The sequence below is a fragment of the Oncorhynchus gorbuscha genome, linkage group LG10, assembly GCF_021184085.1.
Source record: "Oncorhynchus gorbuscha isolate QuinsamMale2020 ecotype Even-year linkage group LG10, OgorEven_v1.0, whole genome shotgun sequence".
NCBI classification, from domain to species: Eukaryota; Metazoa; Chordata; class Actinopteri; order Salmoniformes; family Salmonidae; genus Oncorhynchus; species Oncorhynchus gorbuscha.
The window spans coordinates 57468289-57481068 of NC_060182.1; the positions used below are offsets into that span (position 1 = coordinate 57468289).

The following is a 12780-nucleotide window of genomic DNA, read 5'->3' on the forward strand; positions in this document are numbered from 1 at the left end:
GAGGTTAAAGTCGCCCAGAACTGTGAGAGGTGAGCCATCCTCAGGAAAGGAGCTTATCAAGGCATCAAGCTCATTGATGAACTCTCCGAGGGGACCTGGAGGGCGATAAATGATAAGGATGTTAAGCTTGAAAGGGCTGGTAACTGTGACAGCATGAAATTCAAAGGAGGCGATAGACAGATGGGTAAGGGGAGAAAGAGAGAATGACCACTATGGACTCCACACGGTGTCGAAAGCGTTCCGCTGGCTTATTTTGACTCCAATGCTTCCCACAGTTGTGTCAAGTTTTCTGGATGTCCTTTGGGTGGTGGACCATTCTTGATACACACTGGAGTGTGAAAAATCCAGCAGCAAGCATTACAGTTCTTGACACACTCAAAGGCACTTAAATCTTTTGTCTTGCCCATTCACCCTCCCAATGGCACATATACACAATCCATGTCTTAAGGCTTAAAAAATATATTTAACTTGTCTCCTCCCCTTCATCTACAATGACTTAAGTGACATCATTAAGGGATCATAGCTTTTACCTGGTCAGTCTGTCTACACTCAGTGTAGAGGTAGGCATCTGGATGGTAGACTTGTTCTCATCGAAGCTCATTACCCCTCCTATACCAATAGGAGTCACAGGCAGGAACCATTGGACTGTGGCTTCACAGTTTATTTCAATATACTGTACCTCTCTATTTAGGTTCATGGCATAACATTGAAACAATTTCACTCATTCAAACATTTAATTTGAATATCAACATTGAAAGAAGGTCAAATAAAAGGTCAAATATAAAATTTGACATCATTTCAACCAATAGACATTGACTATAGGATGAAAAATATTTTAAACATTTCTATGTGGGATTTTCAATGCAATTTCAACATATGCATAGTTCTGATGATTGTTGAAATTACTTTGATGTAACAACCTGTTACTTTAAGTCATTGTAAATTGAAGTTAACTTAATTTCAATGTTTACTACGCTGGTTAAAAATATGAAAACAGTAGTGATTGACTTTTTCCCACATAGATTCCCCGTCACAAACGGCTGACAAATGACATTGAAACAACGTTGACTCAACCACTGTGTGCCCAGTGGGTTTACAGTATCTTATGCAGATTCATTTGTTGCCAGGGAACAAGACATAATTCATTTTTAGGTTCAATCCAAAGGTAAATGCTGTCTCCTTCATAGAGAGGTCAGGCTCCTCGAATGTGGATCATGTTTAAAGTTTAATCAGTTGGATACAATAAGCTGATGCCACAGGTGGTAAATAAGTCCACATAACATTCACTGCAACTCCCCCTCCCCACACATCATTACACCTAGAGCAACTTGACAACTCCTACACATAAACAAATGCAGCCACATAGAGAGACACAGTAAGACTGAATCTCGTATGTCTCTATTGTACTGTACCACAGACGTGTTAAGGAAGATCCGCCTCTGTATGTGACACTTCTGTAACAATTTACCATGTCTTTCCCAGTCCAATGGAATGGGGCCTTATAATCCACTGCTCAATTATAATCCACGGATTAATTACTTTATCTCTTTCATCCAAAGAAGGACCAGTTCTTATTCTTTAGAGACTCGTTCATTTGTCTCAAACATGTATGATAAGTCTGTTCCTTTGGGGTCTGTAATATCCCAACCCAAACCCTCATTTATAATGAGTTTCATAGTCCTTGGAATATTTTATTAATTTTTTTTTAATGCATGCATACATTTCTAGTAAGGAAATATCTGAAAGATGTATGGCACTTCATAAGCATGTCAATGAAGTTCCAATGTACAACAAATGTACAGAGACCAAACACAATGAGCATGTTTTTACAACATGAACAAATGCCACAGTACAGAGTTTATATGAATAAACCCTATATTCCCATACCGCTATTTACTAAGAATTGCGAGAGACCCATTTCAGTATCCACATCTTTCCGCGACCCCATCCTGTAAAACAAAGTGATGAAATCAATGGCTAATGTTTACTTTTTTAATTGGGTATATGACAGTTATTACAAATCAAGTCTGATAGTACTTTTGACAGTATTTCATGCTGAAGGAAGTATGGTTTGAAGTGACTGAAATGCATCAGAAAGGTCTTGGGAAGTTCAGAAGATCATCAGGCAACCGTTTAGTATGATCTTCTATGTAGAAAAGAAGTTCAATAACCATGTTTTGATCCAACCATTTCATGCAGATTAATTAACGGATGCATGAAAAAAATCTAAACAGGCAGAAGGAAACATGAATTGCCTGTATAATTGTATAAATGCCGACAGACAATTTGTTCATTAGACATGATGGGATATTTTTGTGTGGGTAAAATTAATTATGAGAAAAATGAACGTGGAAACGCCTTTATGTACAACTATTGATATACTGTAATAACCATCATCACTCTATGTTGTGTGGTCCGCCCACTATGACTCGGGGAAATCATGCAGTTTATTAAACAAGATTAAATAAATGATGAACTTCACAGGGAGGTGAATGTGCAAGGTGATGAGTTTGATGCTCCTTTTCAATAAATATTGAAAGTCATATTCTGGTGACATTTAATTTTACCTTTATTTTACTAGGCAAGTCAGTTAAGAACAAATTCTTATTTTCAATGACGGCCTAGGAACAGTGGGTTAACTGCCCGTTCAGGGGCAGAACGACAGATTTGTACCTTGTCAGCTCGGGGATTCGAACTTGCAACCTTTCGGTTACTAGTCCAATGCTCTAACCATTTAGGCTACTTATGTATTGATTTTTACATTACTTTTTTTCTCACTCTGTTCGCGATGCGCAATGCAGAGAACACCAGAATAAGAATTCTCATTTAATTACCATAGTGAATTATTATAATGTTTGTTTGTGTCAATTAATCACATACGGGATGGGTTGCCAATTGGCGATTTCACATGAAAATAAAATGTCATTCATTCGTACAAATAATCTCGCCCTTATCCATAATAATCTCAATGTAGGTAGCCTACCTGCACTGTATCTGCGAATTGTTGGCTACAGCGCATGTGCCAAGACCAGAGAGGGCACATTTGCAATATAACGCAAAACTATCAGTTGAGTTGAAAATGTGATGGAAACCCATTTAACTTGTACTTTTAATTCGGTACATGGGGATTGAACGGCAAAAGTGACTTTTATGTGTACAACGTCATCATGCACATCAGTTTATCCTCAACAATTCAGTTTGATGGCGCATATTGTTTTAGGCAGATTTGAGAATATTCGCATGAAAATCTGTTTACGAATTGGATGGAAAACTAGCGAATGATGTCCTTTTCTCCACAGTCTGACTTAGTACCTGGTCTTGTCCACTCTGTTCTAATGAGGCTTGTGGGCATTGTAGAGGGAAACTGAAGACGCATACATGTTCCTGAGTCTTATCTTTCAGTGACGGGATCATAATATTTTGTAGTTTATACCCCCCCCCCCAAAAAAAAATAGAACCACATTAAAAAATTAGAACCACATTAATTACAACTGACGTAACCCCTGTTTTATGAACCAAGCACAATTATTTATTTATTTTTTTCTTCAGAGTTTCTCTCGCAATCCCATGTTCAAATCAGGAGACCCCACGTTTGTGAAACTCTGGGTTATGATATCATTTGTATGTACAATACTCGCATTCCTTTAGTAGCATCTGTTGAACTTGATGAGTTTGTGGAAGGCCTGTTTGAACTCGTCATTGAAGGCAGTGTAGATAACGGGATTGATGAGCGAGTTTAGGTAGCCAAGCCAGGTGAATACGTCAAAGAGCACTGGGTGGAACCAGCATTCTTTGCAGATGGCCAGTACCAGGGTGACCACGAAAAAGGGTAGCCAACACATGATGAAGGCTCCCAGGATGATGCCTAGCGTCTTGGTGGCTTTCTTCTCCCGGGCGGTGCACAGACGTTTCCTCTCCAGCACACTGTCAGCCAGCTTCACCGTCACGCAGTTATTGAAGAGAGGCGACCCACCACTGCTTCCTCCACCTCCGTTTACTGCCACTCCTCCCGTGTTGCCTCCCCCTCCGTGGTGCAGTTGGCCCTCTTGGTTGGAGGTGGAGTTGATGGAGCAAATGGAGGAGCCAGCCGACGTCTGGATGAGCTGGGCCGTGGTGAAACGCTTACCGCACGACACTGGTGTCTTAAAGATGCGTGAGCGGGCTGCCACGTAGATCCGGCCATAGAGGATGATCAGCAACACAGTGGGAACATAGAACGCCCCGAAGGTGGAGTAGAGCGTGTAGGAGATCTGATCCGTGTTCACCATGCACTCCATCACCTCCTCGTTGGCCTTGGCTTGCCTCCAGAAGAGCGGTGGCATGGAGATGGAGATGGAGATCACCCATACCACCGTTATCATCAGGCCCGCTCGACGCATTGTCCGGCGCTTGGAGTACTCCAGGGCGTCAGTGATGGCCCAGTAGCGGTCCAGCGCGATGACGCACAGGTGCAAGATGGAGGCAGTGCAGAAGGTGATGTCCGATGACAGCCAGATGTCGCAGACAATCTGCCCCAGGGCCCAGGTCTTACTCACTGTGTACAAGATGCTGATAGGCATGACCAGGATGGACACCAGCAGGTCTGTCACAGCCAGCGAGCCAATCAGAAAGTTGGCTGGCGTGTGTAGCTTCCGAGTCAGGAATATGGTGGCGATGACAAAGGCATTGGACAGCACGGTGGCCAGGGTGACGATTGCCAGGATGGCTGACAGGAAGATCTGGAGCCCCAGGAGAGTGGCTTTGTCCCATAGTGCCTCTGTGGCGTTGGTGACGGAGATATTATCCTGATCCATCTTGCCTTTCCCCTTTAATCCTTTGTTCAAAGTCTAGATGTGCCACATGACCACAATCAAATCAGGGCCTATGGTTTCCTTTGTCTTCTCGGCATGGTGCGAGGGCTGCATTGATGGGTGTCACTGTTGGTTGTCACACGTATCCATGGGACCTGATTGATCCTTTATCCATAATTTCAGTCTTGGAGACACACTGGGTTCTGAGACAAAATCTCCAAAATTGAGATTTACAAAAAAGGTGATTGCTATTTAGTTTCATATTAGAGCTTTTGATTATGCTCGTACCATTTCAATGCATAACCAATAAAGCCATTATAGTTGCTGAATCACTGTCCATTTCAGCAGACACACTAATATTGGTTTGATTCGGCAGTCTGACTGAGGGACAGTAGACACTGATTTGTATTCTGCTTGTCTCATCAAACTCTGTTTTCTCTCTCGCCCAAGCTCTTATCTCCACTCAAGCCAGGCCGAGCACAACACCTCAGACCCTGACTTCCTATCAATTGCTGCTTTCATGGTCTCCTCCTGTTTCAATAACTCTCTGTGGGTAAAATCTGCACTGAAAGATAATGGTGATACACAGGGTTGTCTCACTCTGTACTCATTTTAAGCTAAACCAGGGTTCATTTAATTTGCGCTCAGCTCCAAAGCCTGGGCAGTCCAGTCTTGTTGATATTGAGGGTTAACTAGAATGTTAACATGATCCACATCAAGGGAGGAAAAGTCTGCTTCACTTCTTCATTCCAAATGTTTTTGGCTTGGCCTTAGAAATTCACCACTCAATGCGATAAAGAACAAGGCATTTGCAGATTCCCAGTTGGATGAAGCACAGCATGTGCTAATATTGATTTTTGATGTGTGTTCACTGTTTTCCTGTCAAAGCTTTGTTGGTCAGTTAAGCATTCAGGTGTGACGTCCAGATGGGAAGTAACAGTACTGCACAGCTTTTGTTCTGTTTTTGCTTCCCGAAAGTCCAGACTTCAATTGAAGCATGACAACCTTAGAATGGGAAAGATAGAGAAAGAAAGTGTGCATTAGCAGTACATACGAGTCATCATTTCAAACCGCCAACAATCCCACCTACATAAAATATCCTACATGCAGTGCATGCACAATGAACAATATGTGAGCTCGACCTCTGGCATCTCATGCTATGAGGCATATTTCTACCTCAACCCTTATGTTCAGCCATTACATACATGCAAGATTGATAATACAATATTAAAGGGGAGTGGAAACAGTAGGCTTTAGAACACCAGCTAACTGTACCTGTAAATCACCATATTGGCATTGTTGTATAACCGGAAGGAGAGTTTTGGAATTGCAGAATTTACTCAGACCATGACCTCTGCATGCATTAATGAGCAATATTTGCTGGTGTCAACCCCTATCTGAAAACATGATACATATTTTGAAAGCTGAGAAACAGCCCTTTCAAATGATATACAGTGCCTTGTGAAAGTATTCGGCCCCCTTGAACTTTGCGACCTTTTGCCACATTTCAGGCTTCATACATAAAGATATAAAACTGTATTTTTTGTGAAGAATCAACAACAAGTGGGACACAATCATGAAGTGGAATGACATTTATTGGATATTTCAAACTTTAAAAAAAATCAAAAACTGAAAAATTGGGCGTGCAAAATTATTCAGCCCCTTTACTTTCAGTGCAGCAAACTCTCTCCAGAAGTTCAGTGAGGATCTCTGAATGATCCAATGTTGACCTAAATGACTAATGATGATAAATACAATCCACCTGTGTGTAATCAAGTCTCCGTATAAATGCACCTGCACTGTGATAGTCTCAGAGGTCCGTTAAAAGCGCAGAGAGCATCATGAAGAACAAGGAACACACCAGGCAGGTCCGAGATACTGTTGTGAAGAAGTTTAAAGCCGGATTTGGATACAAAAAGATTTCCCAAGCTTTAAACATCCCAAGGAGCACTGTGCAAGCGATAATATTGAAATGGAAGGAGTATCAGACCACTGCAAATCTACCAAGACTTGGCCCTCCCTCTAAACTTTCAGCTCATACAAGGAGAAGACTGATCAGAGATGCAGCCATGAGGCCCATGATCACTCTGGATGAACTGCAGAGATCTACAGCTGAGGTGGGAGACTCTGTCCATAGGACAACAATCAGTCGTATATTGCACAAATCTGGCCTTTATGGAAGAGTGGCAAGAAGAAAGCCATTTCTTAAAGATATCCATAAAAAGTGTTGTTTACAGTTTGCCACAAGCCACCTGGGAGACACACCAAACATATGGAAGAAGGTGCTCTGGTCAGATGAAACCAAAATTGAACTCTTTGGCAACAATGCAAAACGTTATGTTTGGCGTAAAAGCAACACAGCTCATCACCCTGAACACACCATCCCCACTGTCAAACATGGTGGTGGCAGCATCATGGTTTGGGCCTGCTTTTCTTCAGCAGAGACTGGGAAGATGGTTAAAATTGATGGGAAGATGGATGGAGCCAAATACAGGACCATTCTGGAAGAAAACCTGATGGAGTCTGCAAAAGACCTGAGACTGGGACGGAGATTTGTCTTCCAACAAGACAATGATCCAAAACATAAAGCAAAATCTACAATGGAATGGTTCAAAAATAAACCTATCCAGGTGTTAGAATGGCCAAGTCAAAGTCCAGACCTGAATCCAATCGAGAATCTGTGGAAAGAACTGAAAACTGCTGTTCACAAATGCTCTCCATCCAACCTCACTGAGCTCGAGCTGTTTTAGAGATAGAGACATACCCCAAGCGACTTACAGCTGTAATCGCAGCAAAAGGTGGCGCTACAAAGTATTAACTTAAGGGGGCTGAATAATTTTGCACGCCCAATTTTTCTGTTTTTGATTTGTTAAAAAGGTTTGAAATATCCAATAAATGTCGTTCCACTTCATGATTGTGTCCCACTCGTTGTTGATTCTTCACAAAAAAAATACATTTTTATATCTTTATGTTTGAAGCCTGAAATGTGGCAAAAGGTCGCAAAGTTCAAGGGGGCCGAATACTTTCGCAAGTCACTGTAACATACAATAGCACGACATCAATCAAATGGTAATCATTTGAGAGAAACACCTGTGAAAATGTGTACTGTATCTTAAACAAAAATCTGTTATTTTCCCCAAACTGCCCTTTACACAACTTCCTAATGAAGGTGGAGAAAAAACTTAGAGCATGTTGCATCTTCTTTATGTTGTAAGGATGAATCATCTGAAATCAGAATAGTCATACCCTTTACAGTGAATGAGTTACAGCTGTTTTATTTTCTGGAAATGTATGGAATATTCTGTGATCAAACATTTTCTCATATACATAGTATATTAAACACATACAGTACCAGTCAAAAGTTTGGACACACCTATTCATTCAAGTGTTTTTATTTTTACTATTGGCTACATTGTAGAATAATAGTGAAGACATCAAAACTATGAAATAACACATGGAATCCTGTAGTAACCAAAAAGTGTTAAACAAATCAAAATATATTTAAAATGTGAGATTCTTCAAAGTAGCCACCCTTTGCCTAGATGATAGCTTTGCACACTTGTGGCATTCTCTCAACTAGCTTCATGAGTAATGCTTTTCCAACAGTCTTGAAGGAGTTCCCCCATATGCTGAGCACTTGTTGGCTGCTTTTCCTTCACTCTGCAGTCAAACTCATCCCAAACCATCTCAATTGGGTTGAGGTCAGGTGATTGTGGAAGCCAGGTCATCTGATACAGCACTCCATCACTCTCCTTGGTCAAATAGCCCTTACACAGCCTGGAGTTGTGCTTTGGGTCATTGGCCTGTTGAAAAAGAAATGATAGTCCCACTAAGTGCAAACCAGGTGGGATGGCGCATTGCTGCAGAATGCTGTGGTGACCATGCCAGTTAAGTGTGCCTTGAATTCTAAATAAATCACACAGTGTCACCAGAAAAGCACCCCCATACCATCACAACTCCTCCTGCATGCTTCACGGTGGGAACTACACATGCGGAGATCCTCCATTCACCTACTCTGCGTCTCACAAAGACACGGCGGTTGGAACCAAAAATCTAATTTGGACTCAGACCAAAGGACAAATATCCACCAGTCTAATATCCACTGCTTGTGTTTCTTGGCTCAAGCAAGTCTCTTCTTATTATTCGTGTCCGTTAGTAGAGTTTTCTTTGCAGCAATTCAACGAGTCTCCTCTAAACAGTTGATGTTGAAATGTGTCTGTTACATGAACTCTCAGGAGCATTTATTTGGGCTGCTATCTGAGGTGCAGTTAACCCTAATGAACTTATCCTCTGCAGCAGAGGTAACTCTAGGTCTTGACATGTTCCAGATGAACTGACCTCCATGTCTTAAAGTAATGATGGACCGTCATTTCTCTTTGCTTATTTGAGCTGTTCTTGCCATAATATGGACTTGGTCTTTTACCGAATAGGGCTATCTTCTGTATACCACCCCTACCTTGTCACAACACAACTGATTGGCTCAAACACATTAAGAAGGAAAGAAATTCCACAAATTCACTTTTAACACAGCATACATGTGCCAAGAGTGTGCAAATCTGTCATCAAGGTATAGGGTGGCTACCTTGAGGATTCTCAAAAATAAAATGTATTTTGATTTGTTTAACACTTTTTTGGTTACTACATGATTCCATGTTTTATTTTATAGTTTTGATGTCTTCACTATTCTTCTACAATGTAGAAAATAGTAAGAATAATTAAAAACCTTTGAATGAGTAGGTGTGTCCAAACTTTTGACTGCTACTGTATATGCACCAAAACATAATACACACAACCTAAAACAATGTTTATCCCTTACAATGCTAGGCGCTACACAAATCAATATTCCTATTTTTCCTGTAAAGCCAACCATTTCTACAGTAGTCCTCCAGTACGTTAAAGTTCACCTAGGTTCATCTAGGCTGTGAGAGTGTGTGATTGTCTGCAGCCTCAGCAGCATGTTGTCCAGTCTTTCCAGCCCCTGCCTGTCCTTGTCACCGTGGGGACAGCTTCTATTGACTGCCTGGTCTCTGTCTATTGATTGCCTCCTCATGAAGGTCTGAGAGATGACAGTGCACCACTGTCCTATAAAAAACATAGACCTAATTTACATACTGTATAGGCCTAATAGTACACTGAACAAAAATGTAAAGTGTAAAGTTTTGGTCCCATGTTTCATGATCTGAAATAGAAAAATCCCACAAATGTTCCATACATTTATCTCAAATGTTGTGCACAAATGTGTTAATATCCCTGTTCGTGAGCATTTCTCCTTTGCCAAGATAATCCGCCCACCTGACAGAAAGAAATTTCTCAGGGATAGGGGGCAGTATTTGGAAGTTCAGATGACTGAGGTGCCCAAAGTAAACTACCTGTTACTCAGGCTCAGAAGCTAGGATATGCATATAATTGGTAGTATTGGATAGAAAACGTTTCTAAAACTGTTAAAACAATGTGTGTGAGTGTAACAGAACTGATATGGTGTTACAGTTTTCTTGCGGTGAAAGAGAGTCGGACCAAAATGCAGCGTGGTATTCTTGATACATGTTTAATGACGATGAAAAAACGAACAATACAAAAACAATAAACGTAACGAGAAAACCTAACAGCCTATACTGGTGCACAAACAAACACAGAGACAGGACCAATCACCCACGAAACACTCAAAGAATATGGCTGCCTAAATATGGTTCCCAATCAGAGACAACGATAAACACCTGCCTCTGATTGAGAACCACTCCAGACAGCTATAGACTATGTTAGAAAACCCCACCAAGCCACAATCCCAATACCTACGACAAACCCCAAGACAAAACACACCACATAAAAAACCCATGTCACACCCTGGCCTGACCAAAATAATAGAGAAAACACAAAATACTAAGACCAGGGTGTGACATATGGCAGGCGAAAACCCGAGGAGAATCCATTCAGATTTTTTTTTTGAGGTCATCACCCATTGAAATGGCTGTCTATGGGAAAATCAAAGGAAATCCTCCCAGATTGCAGTTCCTATGGCTTCCACTAGATGTCAGTCATTAGAAAGGGTTTCAGGCTTGTTTAAAAAAAAACATTTCTAGAATTTGTCATTTTTCTAGGTGGCTCTCATTTTGACTGTAGTCTTGTGGCACGCGTGGATGAGGGCGCGCACTTCGTTATTTATCTCCGGCAATGAACATACTATTCTCCGTCTTAAATTGTATCATTTATTTACATATTGGGGTACCTGAGGATTGATTAGAAACGTTGTTTGACTTGTTTGGACGAACTTTATTGGTAACTTTTGTGATTCCTTTGTATGCATTTTAAACGAGGGGAACAGCTGGATTAATGAATCAAGCGCGCTAACTAAACTGACTTTTTGGGGATATAAAAAAGGACTTTATCGAACAAAACGACCATTTGTTATGTAGCTGGGACCCTTGGGATTGCAAACAGAGGAAGATATTCAAAGATAAGTGATTTATTTTATCGCTATTTCTGACTTTCGTGACGCCTCTGCTGGGTTGGAAAATGTTTTTAATGCTTTTGTATGCGTGGCGCTGTCCTCAGATAATCGTATAATATGCTTTTGCCATAAAGCCTTTTTGAAATCTGACAAAACGGCTGGATTAAAAAGAAGTTAAGCTTTTAAACGATGTAAGACACTTGTATTTTCATGAATGTTTAATATTATGATTTTTGTATTTTGAATTTCGCGCTCTGCAATTTCACCGGATGTTGTCGAGGTGTGCTGCTAGCGGCACGTCTAGCCCAAAGAGGATTTAAACAGCATGATAATTAAACAGGTGCACCTTGTTCTGGGGACAATAAACGGCTGAGGGGATTTAAGTCTGTAATAAAGCCCTTTTGTGGGAAAGAAATTATATAAAATCTGTATATTAGGGCCTAATTTATTTATTTTCATTGACTGATTTCATTATATGCACTGTACTTCAGTAATATCTTTGAAAATGTTGCATGTTGTGATTATAAAATGCATCATTGAGCCTGAGCTTTCAAAAGCCATAATCTAGCTGGTTTAGTTATCTATCATCATGAGGGTTAGGCTTTTAATTCTTGCAATCAACAGCCAGCAGACTTAACTACTATTTTTTTGGAATCATATCCCAGATAAACATACACCTCATGAGATATATATCTAGCTAGCTAGCTAATAATTCTAGCTATGGGGATCATAGTTAGATTATCTTAATTTTACTGGTAAAATAGCAACCCTGCAACAGCCCTCTCTGTCTGGCTAGCTAGCTACATATTGAATCACTAGCCAGTTGTTTTAGCTCCAAATTACAATTGGCTTACTATTTTTAGGAATCATATCTCAGATATAACCGATAGCTACCAAATTAGATATCTAGCTATGTAATAATCTAGCTAGCTAATAATTATATGGGTACCATGCATTTTAATGGTAAAATAGAAATTCTGGGGCAGCCCTCTCCTCTGGCTGGCAAAAATCTGAAATTGTTTGTCACAAACATATTTTGTCACTTCAAGATTAGACTACTGCAATGCTTTACTTTCCAGCTACACGGACAAGGCACTAAATAAACTTCAGTTAGTGCTAAATACGGCTGCTAGAATCTTGACTAGAACCCCAAAATGTGATCAGATTACTCCAGTTCTAGCCTCTCAACACTGTCAAGGTTTTGCTGCTAACCTACAAAGTATTACATGGACTTGCTCCTACCTGTCCCTCTGATTTGGTCCTGCTGTACATGCCTACACGTATGCTGCAGTCACAAGACACAAGCCTGCTTATTGTTCCTAGAATTTCTAAGCCAACCGGTGGAGGCAGGGCTTTCTCCTATAGAGCTATATTTTTATGGAATGATCTGCCGATCCATGTGAGAGACGCAGACTCGGTCTCAAATTTTGTCTTTACCGAAGACTCATGTCTTCAGTAGGTCCTACTATAGAGTGTAGTCTGGCCCAATGGTGCAAAGGTGAACAACAAGGCACTGGAGTGACGAAGCACCCTTGCTGTCTTGTC

General features: G+C 40.8%; 1 protein-coding gene across 1 annotated transcript; it reads right to left on the reverse strand.

Annotated features, from left to right (window-relative positions):
- Positions 1-1440: 1440 nt before the first annotated feature.
- On the reverse strand, positions 1441-5775 carry LOC124045210 (5-hydroxytryptamine receptor 1D-like). The gene has a single exon (XM_046364472.1). It carries the CDS (start codon positions 4791-4793, stop codon positions 3645-3647), a length of 1149 nt encoding a protein of 382 aa, XP_046220428.1. The 5' UTR covers positions 4794-5775; the 3' UTR covers positions 1441-3644.
- Between the last annotated feature and the right edge of the window lie 7005 nt (positions 5776-12780).

Coding starts and splice junctions, on each gene's coding strand:
- LOC124045210 (XM_046364472.1), bottom strand. CDS start 4,793: ATGGATCAGGATAATATCTCCGTCACCAACGCCACAGAGGCACTATGG.